Source organism: Aulonocara sp. 'chitande type north' Nkhata Bay, linkage group LG1, assembly GCF_057382095.1.
Source record: "Aulonocara sp. 'chitande type north' Nkhata Bay isolate Kocher_YH1m ecotype deep benthic linkage group LG1, A_spYH_male_GT1.1, whole genome shotgun sequence".
NCBI lineage: Eukaryota > Metazoa > Chordata > Actinopteri > Cichliformes > Cichlidae > Aulonocara > Aulonocara sp. 'chitande type north' Nkhata Bay.
In genome coordinates, this window is record NC_141344.1 from 18,059,656 (window position 1) to 18,080,133 (window position 20,478).

General features: G+C 39.0%; 2 protein-coding genes across 3 annotated transcripts in view; both read right to left on the minus strand.

Annotated features, from left to right (window-relative positions):
• Nucleotides 1-127: 127 nt before the first annotated feature.
• uraha (urate (5-hydroxyiso-) hydrolase a) lies at nucleotides 128-1,600 on the minus strand. The gene is made up of 4 exons (XM_086286243.1): nucleotides 1,398-1,600; nucleotides 833-972; nucleotides 577-712; nucleotides 128-419 (listed from the first exon to the last, which is right to left on the minus strand). The coding sequence occupies exons 1-4, from the start codon at nucleotides 1,449-1,451 to the stop codon at nucleotides 330-332; spliced, it is 420 nt and encodes a 139-aa protein (XP_086142369.1). The 5' UTR covers nucleotides 1,452-1,600; the 3' UTR covers nucleotides 128-329.
• Nucleotides 1,601-2,521: 921 nt separating this feature from the next.
• Nucleotides 2,522-20,478, minus strand: part of LOC147338925 (uncharacterized) — a 46,108-nt gene continuing 28,151 nt past the window's right edge. Inside the window, exons 3-7 of one of the 2 annotated variants that reach the window (XM_086286276.1) lie at nucleotides 15,036-15,086; nucleotides 7,074-7,243; nucleotides 5,902-6,015; nucleotides 4,640-4,797; nucleotides 2,522-4,272 (exon numbers count right to left, since the gene is read on the minus strand). In XM_086286276.1, the coding sequence (XP_086142402.1) occupies nucleotides 4,234-4,272; nucleotides 4,640-4,797; nucleotides 5,902-6,015; nucleotides 7,074-7,243; nucleotides 15,036-15,086 (532 nt within the window). In that variant the 3' untranslated portion in view covers nucleotides 2,522-4,233. The remainder of the gene's footprint in view (nucleotides 4,273-4,639; nucleotides 4,798-5,901; nucleotides 6,016-7,073; nucleotides 7,244-15,035; nucleotides 15,087-20,478) is intronic. The other variant, XM_086286286.1, reaches the window with a different exon arrangement.

Genomic DNA, 20,478 nt, shown 5'->3' on the forward strand with positions numbered 1-20,478 from the left:
ATGTTTCAATTTGTATCACATACAGAAACTGGTGATTTAGACAGATGTATTATTTGATCGTTTAGACCTTACACATCTTAAAATAACAGCTTACAATAATTGATATGGTAGACTAAAGTACAGCATATATTAATAAGTTTTTTAATTTGTTTTTTTAAAGAAAGAAAATATGGTATTGTGGCACTATTACAACAAAAAGAATAATTGAAATGGAGTATTGTGCCTTGTCAATATGTCCAATATGTGTGACAGTTCATTCAGTGCCATCATGTGATGTGTCAAACAGCTGACAGGTGGAGTAATCTCAGGAGGTTCCTCTTGCTTGATATCTAGCTCCCTCTGTATGTACTGTAAGAGAAACGACTCAGAAGCAGAGGGATATGGTACTTTTGCCCAGGGTCATTTATGGTGAAGACAATCTTCAAGAAGAAAAACAGAAAGATTACAGAGATAAGATTAATATTCAAGCCCATACAAATGGTTTAAATTGGACACAAATTTACCGATTTAGTCTCAAAAATTGTGATGACACCACAAGTAAATCGTGAGATATCAACAGTTTTAGCATTTCCTCACCTCAACATACGGGTAAAAGCAGGTCTCTCCCATACTCGCCCAATACTGAGCCGTCTCAAAATGCATTTTGTACACACCAGATTTAAATGATTGTTTTGCGATAAGTCCAGGGCAACGTCCATCATCATTAGTGGTCCTGTTCAAAAAGCATAAGATCGAAGAGCTTTGCACAAAGACATCAACTTTTACAGCAGTCTTTGAGATTTTCAACTAATTATAGGTTTCTTGGTGATGCTTTTTTTTTCCAGGTTCTTACCCGGTGGTGATTAAATTCCAGGTGTTTGTGGAGGGGTCTTGTTGATAAAGGCTGAGGGCCATATTTGACCCGGGGACACCCATTGCAGTGTTCAGCACATGTGTGGTCAGAGGACTAGGTGATTCTGACATTGCTGTGAGCTACAGACCGAAGACATAGGACTTTAAACAGAGCAGCTTAATATGGAGGAATCACATTAAAATAGTAATATTAAGATGAAACTATATCCACACATTTGCATCTTACAAATGAGATACTGGTGCTGGTGTAGTTTTCTTAAAGCACCAGTGAGTTCTTGCAATGTTAAACTATCTTTGGCACTTTAAAGATTTTAGACAGCAACCACAGCAGAACCCTTGGTTTAAATTTGCCACAAGACTGTGTTCAATAATTAAAAATAGCATATTTTGTTATATTTGATATTGAACTGTTAACTAAAACTAATGTCACCTCAGCCATAAGTTATAGTACATAACAACCTATCAACTATATAATGCTGTTTCACTTTATTTTAAAATCACAAATCTTCAGTTTTATCATGTATTTCTTAAAATGTTACACTTACCTTATTATCAGGCAAAATCTGACTCTTCAGTTGCTGCAGCCTGGAAGCGCTCATGAGCACTGAGGAATAAAAATTCTGGGTTTGCAGCTTTTTACTGAGTAATGTAATTTTATGGTGTATATGTAACAGCTTCAGATCTTTATTACAAAACCCCCACAAAGTTCTGAACACTGTCCTCTTCAGTATGACATTCAGTTCACATGTGCTTATCTTTTTGTCAACAGCACGCTAGTTATGCAAGAGCTCCTTTTGTCACACTTCGTTTTCAGCACTTTGAACTTGGATGATTAAAGTTGCTTCCTCTGGGGCCGAGCAGATTAGCACAGTAAATGGCATTAAAAGTAACAAAGTTGCATTCTCACATCTTCCCCCTGCTTGAATTTCACAAAAGAATATTCACAACATAATTTTATATGAACTACTCAACCTTAACCTCCAGCTTCAAATTCAGCTCCCGGAGTTCAGCATCAGAGTTGTTAAATATAAAGGCTTGTTGATTTTATTGTTGACAGCAGAGCTCTGCTTCACAGTTCATAATGGTGACTTTTTAGCAGTGCTGTTCTTTTTTTCTGATGCTTCCATATCAAACTATATCATCAGGTACATGCTGACATTAGAGCGCAAGATGGCAATGTGGTTAATGTGCATCATCAATCACTAAAAATCACCAGGCTGTCCTATTTGGCTACATTTCACTTCATGTCTTCATCTCATGTTTGTTTATTAATCATTCATATTATTACTGATGAGAAAAAGAGAGCAAAAGATTTTTACATGTCTTAGTTTTTAGTACCCTATCAGGTCCTTGTGACCTATGGCCTAAATTAAACTGAAACCTGGCCATTTTCCCCACGTGGCCTCCGTATCTCAGCTTAGTAAAGCTTTCCCTTTCTCTCTTAATTATCTCTCACAGGCTAATCCAGCTTTCTAAAGAGACAGCTGCTGATGGAAAGGCTGCATGTGGATTTTTGTTTTTCAAACTCTGACATATATAAAAAAAATGAGTCATATTTTGTTTCAGTGTTTTCTGACTCAGCAGAAATTCACAGGCTGCTGGAAAGTCTTATCAAATGTCTGCTTTTGCCTCGGTCTTTCAGAATAAAAACACAACACCACAAATAATGTTTATACTCAATATGAAAATACTTTTACTACAATGACAATGAGTATTTCCACTTGGCAATATCTTAAGAATGCAAACAAAAACATGTAACACCATAGGAATTATAATAATATCATTATTTTCTTTAAAAAACACACAGAAGTCCTAAAGCAAGATTAAAATTGTACGGCTAAACAATTACAGTAAAGTATACAATAATACACATTATTACACTGACCTGGGTCTTCGCACATCTTAAAGTGTCTAATACATAGAGGAAGAGAGTTATAACATTACTCTAATACACTTAAAGGAGATAAAATACTCTTTCCTTCTGAAAATACTTAATGGGTATAGTATATCATTCATACTCATACCTACAGGTGGAAAACAAACCATTTATCTCCTGAGTGATTATCCAGCTAAATTCTGATATCTGGAAAATATGAGTTAAGGTTTAAAAATGAAAGAGCTGTGTGCAGAGTTTAGAATACTTGAAGTAACACCGAGTTCATTTTCATTATACTGTCCACACAATATTCCAGTTCTAGTGTTAATTTGGAAATAGCGGCATGTTTACATGGTTGAGAAAAACCCATGCTTAATTAATATCTAGTCCTATGTGTTTTGTGCATGATTTACTTCAAGGTCCTTAAGGCCTTTAGACATTTTGTAACACTGAATGATTTTGCTGTTTCCAGCGGAAAGGAAAAAAACCCCAAAAAATGATGAACCAGCTGTAGAAACACTCATATTAACAGTATCTATAAATGATTAATGTGTGTAAAGTCTGACATTACTCTATGTCATCTGTTTTCGTAAAAACAAAGAAATAAAAACCCAGAGTGACCCATGCATGGTAAAAAAGTACAATCTGAACTGAAAAATTAAACTAATGAGGACGTGCTTGAAAACCTGCATACTATCTGATAGACACCAGTGTGGTTGCACAAAGACTTCAGGTCCTTTAGAAGTCCATGGGAAAATGACTTTCTGACTTGACCCCTGTAAACACATTCCTGCTCAGTTTATGGGTTCTGTCACTCATTTTTGGTCACACTGAATTAAAAAAAAGAAATTTGTTTGTTTTATAAACCTGGGTAATACTGTGTTTCAAAATAGAGGCTTATCTGTGGTACGAAATCGCACGCTCATTAGCAAGTGAGACGTCACTCTCCAGTTTGCCAAATGCTCATCTCCAGGCTTCAAAACAGGACTTCAGAAACCAGTGTGAGACATCACGGTAGCTACGTCCATCTTTTATACCGCCTGTGACGTGAGCAAAATAAACTGGCAGGTTTGTGTCATTATGATTTAATGATTCATATCTATTTTGCTGAAACATTGAGATTCATGCTGGAGTGTTGCTGTTGGTGCAAACTCACTCATACAGTAGAACTGGTTCATTTCAGGTAGATGTGTAAAATTTATAAAGTCATCGTTCTGTTTTGTTTATTTGTTACAGCAAGGTCACGGTCTATCTGTCACTCTCTTAGGTAAGCCTGTCAAGTTTTGGTCAGTTGGATGTATGTGTACTTGCTTCTCAAAATTGATCTGTATCTGGATCATGGTCACGTTAAACGAGTTGCTGTGATTCAATTAAATGCATTATGTTATTTGATATGTACATCCTATGTTGAGCTTCTGATGTGGGTGTTAGCCTGATGGCTCAGGTTCTCTTCCTCCATGTTTGGCACCTTATCCATGTCTTTTACGTTTTCTCACATTCCTCCTTCATATTTCCTCCTCAGGGTCAGAGCTGTGGTTGCTCATCTGTGACAGACAAACAGGCAGACAGACAGTGGGAGGGAAACAAAGAAGGCGTTTCATTAACTGCCAGCTCAGAATGACTCAGGAAAATTTTGTTATGCCAGTATACGCTGATTTCAAGAAGCAAAGTCTTGCTTAATGTCCAAGCCACTCATAAGACTGAAATATGTGGGCTTCTTGCCTGTATGACTTTCAAGTAAAAACAATGTTTTCTAAAAAAACAAAAACAATTATACAACATTACTCCCCATCCATATTCACAAAATGTAGCCCTAACAGAGACCCAAATAATGTTCCAGGCAAAATATTAAACTTTTTTTGGTCATAGCATCTGTATCCCCTTAAACTATGCTTCATAAACATCATTTACCGTGTGGTGGTCATCGTCAGGCTCTCTCAGGTCAGGGCTCTCCTTGTGAATTCGATGGCGGGAACTAGGAGGCGAGAGGGAGGAAAGGGAGTGCTCTGGGCTGCTGGGTGATGCAGCATATGGTGAGCCAACTGGACTATCCTCTCTCAGTGGAGACCCTGAAAAAAAAAAAGAAAAAGAATAAACATATGTACACACGACATTCGCAGTTTTATTTGAGATTAATTGCTGTTCGTACAGCGTATTGAAGAAAATTCGTGTTCTCTGATTTTATACTAGATGACAGGTAGAAAAATGAGTGGGAGTGACAAGATGAAGGACAGATGTGATGATAGCGAGAGGGAGATGAGAGACGGCAAGGCTAGACAGTGAGGGACAGGGGAATGAAGCAAAGCTGGAGATAAATTAATATAAAGATGAGAGCTATCTATCAGCCAAGGTCAATCAAAGTAGACAGGAGAGTTTTAACACAGACTTTTGCAGGTGCAAATCCACAGATAGTAAAATGAAGGTTGTCCAGGACTGTTTTTTTAGTCGAATGTTGTGATAATGGTTTCAAGGTTAAAGTACTGTCTTCACTCAACAACATTTAAGTGTAGCAGTGACTGAGGGGTTGGGAGCTCAGAGGAGGTTGAACTGCATCAAGTGAGAGGGAGTGGTGTAAACTCAGTGTTTCAGTTATGGTCGGTTTAATTAAGGCAGAGGCTAAAATAATTTCCTTAAGGAGGACAATAGAGCTTTGTCCTTTATTCCCTGAGACGTTTTTTCGTAGCCAGCTGCAGTGACCTGGAGATGTCCACATGAGGGCAGCAACAGCACTTCCTTCTGTGTGTAGCGATCGGCTGCCGTTCACAGTACTTGATTATTTGCGTTTGCAGAAGTCTCATCAGTCAGTTACTTCAACCACGCTGTTTGTTCAGCATGTTCCATAATTTGATCCCAACCATAAATCTATACACCTCTCCCCCGACAGCCTGGATTCAACTTTTTAAAAGATCCTGACTGGGGGAAAATAATTGATTTGTCAGGTAAAATAAGAGTGGCTCCATCCATGCAGTGCATTCCCATCCCCCAGTTTCCCTGCAGTACAGATCCTGAATCGTTTTGATTGGGGTTGTGACTGGAGGAGCTAATCAAGCAGGAATCTGAACGTGGCATATTGCCGGAGTCCTCCTTAAAATGATTCTGATGTGCAAATGGATTATCTATCATTCGATCTTACAGCCACCCGACTCCACTGTCTTTCTGAATGAGTGTCTCACCTTTGTGGTCATTCCTCTGTGTGTCCATCCTGTCAAGACTGTCAAGCAGCCCATCGATCTGTGTCTTTATCAGAGTCAGCTCCTTTTTAATCACCTGCAACTCCTCCATCCCCACTGCAAGGACAGAGAGAGCGAGAAAATGTAAGCGGCATTAGGAAATTACACGACCTGGAAACACCTTTGGAAAGAATTCTGAATGTACTTCAGCTAGTGTGAGACCTCTTTGAGGACACTGGAGCAATATACAGTTAGGTCCATAAATATTTAGATGCATATATACATGTAATTTTGTCCCTGTATATCACCACAGTAAATTTTAAATGAATTAAGATGTGATTGAGATGCAGACATCATCAAATGCTGCATTTCCTCCTTCTATCAGCAGTCACATCATCAAAAAACAATAGTGATCCGGTTCCACAGCCATACATGCTGTATGCCATGCCGTAAAGTCGTATTGGACATACATGCAGTATGCTTCAGATCATGAAATGTTCCCTTTCTCCTCTGTACTTTTCTATTCCCATCATTCCGGTACAAGTTAATCATGGTTTATTCTGCCCAAAGAATTTCTGGACTGATGATAAAGACTTTTATTCTGCCTCTGAATCTACTGTTTGGTTCACTTCTATCAACATCTGTTTTGACCTCATACTAAGAGTCCCTGTGAACAACTACCAAATTCAAGTTCAATACTTGGAAACAACTCCATATCTTTGATCTGCTTGTCATGGAAAAACGAGGGAACGGGCCGTGAAACTGCTTGTCAGTCAACTGTCTAATTAACTCTGGGAAAATGGAGGACTAGAAATTTCTGCAATTTCTAAACAATTAATGCAATGATTTTTTTCAACCCCTTGAATTAAAGCTGAAAGTCTGCACTTCAATTAATTGGTTGATTTTAGAGTTCACTGTGATGGTGTGTAGAGAGACAAAACTACAAAACTGCCAGTGTAAAATGCATGAGTTCTTTTTTATAAAATATATTTATTAAGCATGTAAGTTTAAATGCATAGAACTTTACTACCATTTTAGGCAAACAATGGGAACCTACATTATCCAACTTGTCTAATTTAAGATGTAAAATAAAGCCATTTGTTTTTTTAAAATTTGTTTGTTACGTTTTTTCCACAACAATCAAATCTCAGTGACATCCCATTCATATTGCTCACACTTGGCTGTGGCTGAACAAGTAGAGTGGGCTCTGGAGCTTTTGGAGTGGGTTCTGTCTCGGCTGCGTCTGTGCCCAGAGGAGTGGGAGGAGGAACGGGATCGCTTGGCAAGACTGGGTCCCAGGGGTAGGGGAGAAAAGGAAGCTGGCACACGCTGGTAGTCATACACCCTGTAGATTAGGTAGACACATTTTTAACAAAAAATATTGTTAAATGACTGTTTTCATGCAGCAACTTGTGTTTTTGTGCTGTAGCTGTGTCTGTGTGATTTTGTGCTTGTGTCTGAAATGATAATCAGAGGCTGGAAACAATGCATTTTGTCACACATAGGTGAAAATGACTCAAATTAGAAGCTGTATGCAGATTATTGTTCCGCAGATCATTTGAGCTGTTCACAGCCTCCGTACAGAGTACACAGCTTTTAGATCCACCGTTTCAGGCAACAGGTGGTGATGACGTTTCATGCTCATGAGGCCACTTTAACTTTCACTCAGATGGCAGATTGATGCAGGGCACACTGCAATGCTCAAAACTGGGACTAGTTTGCTTGTATTTTATTTTGAAATATTCTCTTGCTCAGCTGAACGTATATTGTATGTTTTCAAAGTTCTTTAAGTATCAAATTCAAATCAGCATTCATACCTAAACTTAGACTACAAAAAAATGTAATCATATTCAAACGAAGTGAAAAGAGATGCAAATTAAAGCAGTTGTCCAGCCGTCATAAATAAATATGGGGGGGGGGGGGTCTATTCTATGTTCCTTTGACTTGTATTTTCTATTTATCAAATGCAAGAGAGTGAAACTGTCTCACTCTCACTGTTGCCTCCTCCCTGTGGACAGCTCCATGTCTCTATCTGTCACTGAATGTAATTGGTTCTGTCAGGGCCAATCAATAGCTCCCCGGCAGGCTAGTAGTGCCGGTGACAGGGGGTGTATCACTGTCAACCTCTATAGTGGTTACAAAAAATGACACTGTGTTTGTGCATGGGTGTTTCAAAAATAGAAATAATGATGTGACTGAAGAATGCAATGGCCTCGACACTCACTGACCCAGTGACCAGGTGAAGCTACAGAGCTACAGGATCCAAACCAACCAATCATCACTTGGCAAACCTGTAGAAAGTGTGGGAAGCTAATGTTTTGAATGGTACAGTGCATGCAGAAAGTATTCATACTACTTCACTTGTTCCATACTTCTACACAATGACATTGTTATTATTCTTTATTGAAGCACCTATGCTAGCAATTACAGCCTCAAGTCTTTTTGAGAATGATGCTACAAGCATGGCATACCTACTTTTGAACAGTTTCTTCCCTTTTTCTTTGCAGAACTTCTCAAGATCCCTCAGGTTGGATAGGGAACACCCTGCACAGCCTAGGGATGTTCAGTCAGGTTTATGGCTGGACTATGGCTGGGTCAAGGAATTCACAGTCGTTGTCCTTTTCTAACCTGAAACTTTGCTCCAGTCCAACGTTCATAGCGCTCTGGAGGATGTTATCATCAAGGTTCTCTCTGTACATGGCTCCATTTATCTTTCCCTTAATCCTGACTAGCCTCACAGTTCCTGCTGCCAAAAAACATCCCTAGAATAATATGATGCTGCCACCACCATGCTTCACTGTAGCACGGTGTAGCACTGGTATTGGGCAGGTCAGACATGACTCTTAGCATTCAGCCCAAAAAGTTCAATCTGGTCTGAGGCTCCTTCAGGTGCATTTTAGCAAACACCAGGTGGGTTGTCATTTGCCTGTCATGTGTCATGTGCCTTGAAGAACATCATCTCCTCCTCCATTCCAGACACCACAGATCCGGAGCCACCCATGGCTCCAACACCATTGTGGAGTTTGCTGACGACACAGTGGTGTTGGGCGCCATCTCCAACAACGATGAGGCGGGCTACATTGACGAAGTGAAGAATCTGGCATCATGGTGCCAGGATAACCACCTCCAGCTGAACGTTGGCAAGACCAAGGAGCTGGTGGTGGACTTCAGAAGGAGTCAGCACAGAGACTACAAGCCCACTATCATCAATGGAGCTCCAGTGGAGAGGGTGCAGTCCTTCAAGTATCTTGGTGTCCACATCTCCTCAGACCTGACATGGTCTGCCCACATTCAGGTCCAGACCAAAAGGCTAGGCAGCGCCTGTATCACCTCCGACAACTGAGGAAGTTCAGGGTCTCGCTAGCGATCCTCTGGACTTTCTATGTAGGTGCTGTGGAGAGCATCCTCACACAGAACATCACATCCTGGTTTGGGAACAGCTGTGTTAATGACCAAATAGTTCTTCAGAGAGTGATCTGTACAGCAGAACGCTGCTGCAGGATTGCTCCCCCCCACCCCCTTCAGGACACCTACACCAGGAGATGCCGGACTAGAGCAGCGCAGGTACTGAAGGACCCATCCCAACCTGGCAACAAACTGTTCCAACTTCTGCAATCCGGCAGAAGGTTCCGCACTATCCGGGTAAGGACAGAGAGACTCAAGAGGAGCTTCTATCCCCAAGTCATCCGGGGCCTAAACTGATTGGCCACTCTACCATACAGGTCTGATGATGGAGTGCTACAGAAATGGTTCTCCTTCTTCTCCTCTCTCCACAGAGCAATGTTCAAACTCTGTCAGAGTGTCCATCAGGTTTTTGGTCACCTGCCTCACAAAGGACCTTCCACAATCACTTATACTGGTCGGGGAACCAAATCTAGGAAGCGCCCTGGTGTTTTAAACTTCTTCCATTTACAGATTACCGGATTACAGGACCTTCAGTGCTGGAGAAATGTTACTGTACCATTCCCCATATCTGTGACTTGATACAATCCTCAACTATGGGACTTTATCCATACAAACATGTGCCTTTCCAAATCATGTCCAGTCAACTGAATTTACCACAGGTGGACTCCAATCAAGTTGTAGAAAAATCTGATAGATCATCAGTGAAAACAGGATGTACCTGAGCTCATTTTTGAGTGTTATGGCAAATGATGAATACACGCACATGCTGTAAAATTGTTTCTTTTTAAAATACATTTGCAAGAATTTCAATCACTTTGTTATTATGTTCATTTTTTTTCCAAATCAGGCATAACGAGACAGGGGAAGCAAAACGAGGGACTGTCAAAGATAAAACAGGAAGTAGCACGCAAACCAAGATTCAGACAAGGACACACAGGCTTGACACGAAGATGGGGGTAAACAAACATAGAAACACATGACAGACGGGGGAGACAAAGGAGAAAACACAGGGAGAAGAACATGGAGACAGCACAGAGATATGACACGGATGAGAGGGAGAGACAGGGCAAGAGACATGACTGACAGGAGGGGAAGCCAAACAACAAAACAGAAATACCAGACCAAAGAAGCGGGAACATAAACTGATAACCCTAAATTAACTTAAAACTAAACTAGAGACCTCTAATAATATAGCAGGAAAATTAACAGGGATTACCAAACGCTACCATTTCTAGTCACACGAACTAAACAAGAAAACCCGGCCTAATAAAATCCAGAAAAAAGGTTCACTTCTCAAAATCAAAAAAATGAATTCAACATGATGCAAAAGGTCACAAAACAGAGAACACTGGCTCAACGATCCGGTACCATGACACTACTATAATAGTGTCAGTGACTTAAAAAAATAACGTGTTAGATATTTCAGGATAAAAGACAGTCTGAAAACAAATGAAAATATTTCTGCAAAGCCTGCGAGTGAAGTGTTCCTCTGTTGTATATAACGAGCCAACAACAGGAAGTGAAGCTGTCATCTGCAAGGACTTTGATTTTGGATGGCAATTTAGATTTACTGATTGAGCCATTAGCCAGTCAGTCAGACACAGCCTGGCTTCCTGAAGAGTTTTCTATATTGTTTCCTGATCTATGATATTATGTGAAGCCCGTCTACTTGATATAGTGATTTCTGAACAGACTGTGTTCTTAGCACATCCACAATACACACTCAGACACATATGCATCACAATGTCACATAAGTATGAAGTGTATTAGGCCACCGTAAGTGTGTGAGATTAGAGGCTTTGAGCATTGTCCGTGCGGGGAGACATTGAAACCAAAGACTTAGGGGAGTTTAAAGTCTTTTAGAGCTGTGTGCAGGGGCAGATAGACAATGTGTTGTTACACCGGCTTTGAAGTGTCATCTCAGAGAATAGAAGCTCAGACAATGAGAGACGGTAGAGGAGTGAGGATTACAGAAAAGTGTGTGAGTGTGTGTGAGAGTGTTTGTCTCCATGGATTAGACCCCACATGGAAAGCAGCTTTGTCAGCCTGAGGTGTTATCTGTGTTGAAAGACACTTTACTGTTGTGTTTGCTCAAGAGGACAGCGGGCAAAAACAGTCATTTCTCCCTTTCCCACATATTGACGTACACAAACAACAAACACAGATGCAAACGTGCGTGCACGTGTACACACGCATAGCTCCCGCTCACTCAAACCCAGAGGAATACACGCACATGCACTCAAACACGCACAGCTGTCAAAAGCGCAAGCCAACAGTGTGGGGAATAATCATGCACTGTGTTAAAAAAAAATTGAAAATCAGCAATGAGTGTTCCCCCCTGAACAAAGACGAAAAAATGCGACGCGAGGAAAACCACATGAAAATATGAAACAATGAAAAAAAATGACAGGTAACACTCAACTCAGCAATAATACTCAACTAGGTGCGAGAGAAGCTACAGGATGAGGTGTTATTCTCCTGTGCATGTGTGTGTTTCAGTAAGTTGACTGCCTTCTTTTATTCAGATATGAAGCTCAGCTAACTACACCATCTACCTAAAAGCTGCGCTCACGCTACAAATGCACGCTGTCCAAAGGACAGATTTTGGTGTTTATGAGATGTCACTTAATTTAAGAGTATGGCTGTTGTCAACCTTTTTCAGAAACTAGTATGAAGTGCAAATTTAAAAGAGAAAACTTAAATAAAACCTGTCACATTTCCACAAAAAGAGCTGTCATGTTTGACACTTTTTTCTACAACCAATTTAAAGTGAAGCGTTATGGCACTTTTAGTTTTTCAGTCATCTCCCAGTACAAGTTGTTTCTTAAGACCTCACTTTATTTGAAAGTGAAGGCGTGAGCGAAATCAAATCAGTTATTAGTTTTCCTGCTTAATAAGGCCTGGAGATTTGAAATCAGCAACTTGAAAGCAGAAACTTGAATAAATAAGAGGAGAAACAAAAACATATTTTAATAATGGGCACAAGGGGCCACTAAAAGACTTTGAGTATAAAAAGGATATCAATATTATGCTAGAACTGTCACAGTCACTTCACTTGTTTTTCGAGGAATGGTTTTCATTCCTGTAAAAGAGATCTAAAACTTTAAAAAATTGAGCTCAGCAGTTCTGTTAAACTGGTTTTGGCCAAACACTTTACAAAGACACAACAGACAAGGAGTTTATAATCTCACTGGGATATTCAAGAAAAGATTAACATACAATATACGGTACTGAGTAAAAGTATTAAAGCATGTGGCATTTCTTATTACTTGTTTTTATATTATATTATATTTTTCTTCCTAGGAGAGGGATTTTCTTGCATTTTCAGTGGCCTGAGTATTTTTGTTACTAACAGCCTGTTGCAAAAACAAATAATTTGTTTCACTTTCCTCAGGTTAATATATGAAATATTCCAAAGATAACACAGTTTGATGTCATTAAACAGTTTTTTGCAACAAGGTCTAAAGTAGATGAACAGTATCTGGGGTCGTGTTCTTAAGAAATAACAAAAAATCCCGCAAAGACCTGGCACAAGAGATGCATCTAGTCCTTCAGTGAATCCATCTACTGTTTGCTGAAGCTTCATCAGAAATGGCCTCAATAGATAGGTTGCTGTCAAGAAGCCATTCATCACTCAATATTCAAATCATTATCAATATGTATTTGAGAAAAGGTCAGTGACTGTCTACAACCATCTGTTAAACACGGCGGAGGCTTCATCACGGTTTGGGGTTGCATTTCAGTCTGTGGTGTTGGGCAGTGTTGTGGGTATCATCAGATTTTGAAAGAAATGACTGAAAGATTAATAGGCTCTGTTTTGAGTTTTGTTTAAAAAAGAACGACTTCATATAGGGAAAAAAATATATCACATATGCAGGACACCTTAAACTAGCTTTTTAATTAAGCAGCAAGGCAGAACAAAATCAGGGCTGTATCAAATATACAGTTGAAACCAGATATTTACACACTCTTCAGATAAAAACTGATACACTTTTTAAATTGTAACATAAAAATCAGACTAAATGTTTATTTTTTTAGGTTGATAAATATAAAAAACATATTTGTTAACTTTAAGAGTAAAGAGAGAAACTATCTGTATTTCTTGATTGTAAATGGCACCAAATTGTATTCAAAATTAAGCCACACTTATGGAGCTCCACAGTTCTTTTCCTGGTGTTTTGGTTGATATCTCTTGATTTTCCCATTTCAAAGAAACAGGCTCTGTGTTTTGCCTTATATGCATCCACAGCTGTGCCACCAATTTACTCACATGGACTCTACTAACCTATCAGAAGCTTCTTCAGCTCAGAATGGAATCCTCTGGAGTTTTCTTATTAATTAACAATAAACTTAGTGTATATGTGCTCCTAAATTTGATTAAAGTGATAAAAAAATAGACAGCTCTCTCTTTATTCTGACATTTAACTGATTCAAAAGATATTTCAATATTTATTTATCCAAAACAAAACAAGTTTACTCTAAATTGATGTTGTACAGTAACAAAAATGTTCTTGTGTTTTCATTAAAGTGTATGTAAATATCTGTGAATATACTGCTGTGTATTTAAATTACTCTTGTGTTGCATAGAAATATACTGAACAACAAGCATAATATATAAAATAACATCTACCAGAGTTTTTTCTTTGAAAGAACCTCCTTATGTCCATTCTTGTATATCAGTGCATTACTGAAACTGATTTATTTAGCCGTGGAGGGAAAAACTGAAAATATGAAATAAACACACATGTAAGCTAGGACTGAAAAAACAGCATTGTTGTTGTTTGGTTTTTCATTTCGCCATTTGTTGATTCATAATCAACGTAATAATTCACGTAATATATGTTAAGTGATCAGTTTGACCTCAATCTTTCGTGATACACCGTTATATTTACATTATTTCTACAGTACGAATGATTTTCTTTGGTACCTGGTCAAACTTCAGTTCTCCTCAGTCTGCGCTTCTCCAACCGCGCACTCGCAGGCAGCAGCTCTCCCCCGCCCCCTCGCTCAGTCGCTTAGTGCCTGAGCTCGGATCATACCAATATTAGGGGGGATTTACGCACAGTCGTAAATTCCCACAGTGTGCACTATGTGCTTTGAATATTGTGTGTAGTTTTTGTTTTATACAGTTGTCAGCCAGGCATCTAACTATGAAAAAATTACACTTCAAAAGACCCCGGGCTTCTGAAAAAACAACCCGGGCTTAAGCCCAGTAAGCCACCACCCTGCTCCGCCACTGCTTCAAAGAAGCCTGGAGAACTATTCATGAACACTACTTAAAGAAATTAAACTAAAGTTTGACTTAGAGTGTTCAGGCTGTGTTGAAGAATACTGGAACGTACAAACATTGCAGTTTATGTTTGCATGTTAGAATAAATCACCCTTGATTTAGAATGCACATCAAAACCCACCGTTTTAGTGTCTGTAAATAGTATTGGATGTGTGTGTGTGTGTGTGTGTGTGTGTGTGTGTGTGTGTGTGTGTGTGTGTGTGTGTGTGTGTGTGTGTGTGCAACTAGTGAGGTTGTGTAGGTTGTGTAGTAAATGGGTACACTGTAAACTGTAAGCAAAGACAGAATGACTGACAGCTGTGTGGGAGACAGCAGCAGGGAGCAGACACTACCAGCGGCTGTCAGGATGACGAATCCACTTTAGCCTCTGCCTTTAGGCGCCTGTGACACACAGACAAGCAGTAAGGTGTATAGGCTGCCATGCATAGCTTTCTGGCAGTACCTGTCATAGTAGTCCTCATGATAGCTGTCATACTCCAGGTCGAACTCAGATCTGCAGGAGAGGTGGAGAAAAAGTCAGAGGAGAGATGAGGTGAATGGTCAAGAATTTGTCAAAACTACATGATGGGCTTTTACCAAAGCTATCACATTTTTCACATAACTGACAGCATGCTTGGTTGGTGTGTCAGTCTGTAAATGTAAGTCTTAACAGAGTTATACAGTACAAACACTTCATCTGGAAAGAATACAATGTTCATGATCTCCAGCCAGCCAGAAAAAAAACATCAAATTTGCTCTGCTGCATCATCCAAGGTGGATAATCCATAGAAATTGGATCGTGCTCCAACTGTACCACCCACTGAACACCTCTATGTGTAAGCTTGGTGAGGTAAGCAGTGATGCATATGTGTCAGAATGAGAGAGAGAGAGGAGGGAGAATCAGAGGCAGGTGAGTGATGTGACTGGAGTGAATGGTCCGTACCTGCGGAAAAGAGCAGAGGAAGTGGAGGGGGGAAGTGACACTAAGCCACTGCAATTTCACATTCTAGTGTGTCAGACCTCAGCATTCCTCCCTAATCCCTTCACAGAGTCACTAATAATCCCTCCATGTTGCTCATCCTCCCTCTGTCTCATTGTGTCTCTCGCTGACTCACTCTGCTATGTCTGTCTGTCATTTGTTTATTTATTTGTCATGTTTTCTCTCTGTTTAAAATGACCCCAGTCTCTCTATTTGTCTTTTAGTCAGCCTTATGGTTCGATTCAATTCAAATCAATTCAATTCAATTCATTTAGTGCCAAATGACAAAAGTTGGAAGGTAAATGCCCTACAAGAATATTATTAGTATTATTAACTAATTTATTTTATTTTATTTTGCTCTGCAAGATTTATTCCCAATATCACATCTATAAATATAGTCTCTTAGCAACTAATGTCATGGTCGTAGATTTTTTAATTTTTGACTTCACGATCCATTTTTGTTTGGAGATGAGATTTGTGTTTGATTTCTATTCTTTGTTTCTTTTGAAACAAAAAATAACTCCTATATATTTAACCAATTATGTAAGACTTGCATTTTAAGTTGTCCTTGCATTGGATTTCTGTGAGTTATGTTTCTCTTTAATATTTACCGTTCTATTCATACAGTTTTCAAGTGTTATTTTTCATGAGTTGTATGGATTCATAATGATCTCCATTTATATTTTATTTTTTTTAAACTCCTGTTTTTAGTTAGAGGTAACTTTGAAGTTTATATTTAGTTAGTTCCATTTTGTGTTTCCAATCTGTTCCTTTAGTCTTGTCTCTGTGTTTGTCTTATCTCTTTGAATGTTCTCCTGCCTTCTTCTGTCTTCCGAGTCAAGTTAATCTTGTTTTCCTGCTTATCTGACTCATTTACTTCCCGTTTTATTTTGGTAGTAGTTTGATCTTCTGTATCTTGTCTAATTTTGTTTCTCCTGCTTGTCGTCTTGATTGCTTTCTTGATTGCTTGATTGAGCTGTGTGTGGGTTTCCACCTCTTTTCTCCATCCTCATTATCTGTTGTATACATTGTTTCAGTCTTCCCTTGTTCTTTGTTGTGTCGTCTGTGTAATTGTGTATTCCTTATATCTGTAAAACCAGAATTCCCAACGTTTCATACGTTGTGTTCTTTGGATCTTGGACTTTCAAATTCTCTAAACTAATCAGCATAAAAAGCTCACCTTATGTTCTACACCTGTGTCTTGCATCCTGCTGTTGGTTATGCAATATAAATTTACAACACATGCATCTGAATATGACTAACTAATTACTAATGACTAATTACTCCACTGTGATGACTACAGTGTGTGCGGTAGATCAGAGCCCTTTTGCTAGAAATAACATGCTGTTGCAGCCAGAACCTACACTGTATGAAAACCAAGGCTGTGATGCTGCTAGCCAGAAACCCAAAACAATGAGCTGAGAGAGAATAAACCAAGTGTAAAAAGTTCTTTAGAGCTTAGCTGATTTATACTTCCGCATGGGTTTGACATCAAGATGGGTTTCTCTTATGTAGCAGGAGTTTTGTGGTCCATGAAATTTATTGAAATGGGTGCAAGAAAACGTGGTGCATATGAAGATGGGGTATGAAATTGTATTAATTCATTCATTTGTGTTGTTGGCTTGTGCCATTTATGTATACCTTCGATTCGTATATCTCATTTTTTCAGGAGTCGTCACCAAAACCAAAGTCCCTGCCATCTGCCTATCTGCCGCTGACGGGCAGCTGTGGTTCTCTTGTTATGCAGCTAATCTCAAAGAGGAGGTGTTTTTGTGTATAAGGAGAAACATCAGGGGACTAAAGTGAGTGCCACACAGTCAGAATTACATACAAAGCAAGACAAACATAATAACGTCTCAGCCTTAGTACTGTGTGTTTGTGTGGATCTGAAGTGTAGGCTTATTTTGGAGGGAACCATAATCACATCTCCTCCAGTATCGCTCTCACGGACGCTTTTCTGTCTCATACCAGCTGGTTTTCTGAGCTCAGGAGACAGGAAACCACAAAATAATTCATAACATGTAATCATGCCTGAGCTATACACTTGCCAAAAATGCAAAGCGCAATTTCAATCTAATTTAAAGATGGCCTTCTGTTAGCCTATTTGATATGAACAAGGTCTACAAGTTGTTTTAGTTCATTTTCTTAGGTAATATGTAATTCTCTGACATTTGAAGGTATAAAATTAAGAAAGCAATTCTAGTGAATTTGCCTTTTATCCTTGTAGCAGTTAAGGACTCACTGAGGACAGAGGAGGACAAAGGGAAGCAGCAACTCCACAGCTTCTTACCCGAACAGGGCTTTCTGTTCTCCAAGTGAATTCAACTAGACGAGAGAAAATAACAGCTATTCACCATAATCCCCACTGAGGGGGAACTAAGCTGCTGTTCACGTTCTGTTCGTTTCTTTTGCTGTGAGATTCTCTGGTTTACCTTTGGCTGTTTGCAAGGCTTTATGGCAAGTATTTCTTATTTGTTAAATCATGTAAATTGCAAATAGTGAAGGCCTAATTCAAAATGATTTTGAATTTGTTTTTGTTGATTAAAGCTTTTATAGTGTTTTATTTCCACTTGGTCACTTTATTTTGATCAATAAAAATTATCCTTTTGTTGGGTGTTAGCTTTTGTATTAGACAGTAACAACCTTACAACGTAAACAGTACGAGTCATACAGAGTGATTAGCTGTCACCTAACCCATAAATGTTGGATAATAAACTCTTTATTTATCTTGTAATAGTGTTTGGCCCATTAAAATCTCACCATACTGCAGTAATGATACACCTAGGTATTTTTTATGTGATTTAGCGAAGATGAATCTGTGACAGGTAAGCACAGCCCATTTAACCTGTAATTACATGCAAAGTGATCAGCCAAGCGCCTCTGCCAGGAGAGAGAGAGGCAGATGGACAGCAGGGTCACTGAAGGCTAATTAATTCTTTTTCATAATTTCTCAAGTGCCAAAGCAATCCATTAGACATGGCTGGCTATAAATCATTTTAGCCTCAACAAGCCTGCCTGGCTGCACGCGTGCGTGTACGTGTGTGCGTGCGTGTGTGAATGTGGAGATCAGGCATCTGTAATCTGTTTCTGTAAACAAAGCATCCCAGGGATTTCCGCCAACATAAACTCCCACCAAAGGCAAAACACCACCACAACTTAACAGATTCAATGGAAATTGTATGTGAGTATATTTTTGTGTATATTGTTTGTGTGTACTGTGTTTAATTACTAGTTATGTAGTTCAATTAATTTAGAACCAAATTAGGCAGTTTTTACATTTTACTGACAATCAGTTCTTGACAGTGGTGAGTAACAGTGACAGTGAAAAGAAAAACTACAACAACTTTGTCTAAGCCTTAAAAATAAGTCAAACATCTATTTTACATGAAATTTTATGCTTCATATTAACAGTTTTGATCACGATCTAGGTGTTAAAACATGTCTATATGTTTAGAATGAATAAAAAATGCATATTTGAATGCTTAAGTTTCATTTTGCTTCAAACTAATGTGTTTTCCATTTTGTTTATTTAATACAGTTTAATGTTTCCCCCCCCCTAAAAATGCCTTTGTACTTACTTGCATGTATACTAATTAATTAATGACTGCACTGGATTCCCCATCAGAACCTCCTTAATTTTCCATGACGCAGATTTAGGAGACATCTCTCATATTGACATCATTTAGTTGCTGCAGATTTGTGGATAACACTTTAATGGTGCAAAGCTCCTGATCTGGTGACTGTGGAGGCCATTTTACTACAGTGAATGCATTCTCGTGCTCAAGAAACAAGACAAAATGAGCTTTGAGACACGGTGCCACGTTCTGCTGATTAGCAATTTGCAATCATAAAGGGCTGGACATGTTCAGCAACAATACTCAGGTAGACTGTGGGATTTAAATGATGCTCAGCTGGTACTAAAGGGCTCAAACACCCCCAACACAATTACATGACCACCATTAGTGCGAGTTGTTGATACAAGAGTGGATGAATCAAAGCTTTTAAAGTCATGAAGACTCATTAAATCAGACAACATTTATCAAGTTTTGATGCACCGTTGTTACTAAAGCCTCAGTTTTCTGTTCTTAGTGGACAGAAGCATCATCCCAGGTGGTCCTCTGTTGTTCTGGCCCATCTGCTAAAATAGTTAGTATTGACTTCATCGTACGCTTTTCTCCCTGTAGAAATCATTATCAGAGTAACTCTGGCCATTTATTCTGGACCAGTCTGGTTATTCAAGATCATTCGTTTTTGAAATACTCAAACCATCCTGTCTTTTCCATTTACAAACTTCTTACTTGTAATCTTTATTAGTATGTGATGGAGAAATAAGACATCCTGATTAGAGATGCACAGACTGACCAGCCAGGGACTGGAATTGGTTGATTCCAACATTTTGACCTTAGATGGGTCAATCAGCCTCGTGCATGTCTGACTAGAAGCAAGTCCATTTTATGCATGCACACCACGCACACAGTGGCACAGGCAAACAGTCACACTCATACTGACACACTAACATGTTGTTAGCATGGAAGCTCTTCACTGTCAATGACGACACAAAGTTCTCCAAAGCAAACCACAGGAGGAGCACCACAAAAATGTCCATAGCAACAAACCTTTATCACACTTAAATCATTACCCAGCTGAACATGGGCAGTGAAAGAAGCCACAAGTTGGCTAAATCTAATTAAATGTAATACCATCCTGAGCTCAGAATCAGCCATAAGCCAGTAGCCATCGTAAGAGCCTCAGTATGAGCAAAGGTCAATGTCCTGTTATCTGGTGAAGTTATTAAATTATACTAGAAAATTATGTACATAACTTTTGTTTTGTTATATAAATCTACTGCATCATCTTTTGTTTGGTATAGTAAAATATGTCAGGTAAAGGTGGGTGTACAGCAACTCAGTTTCAGTTAATTGTTTCT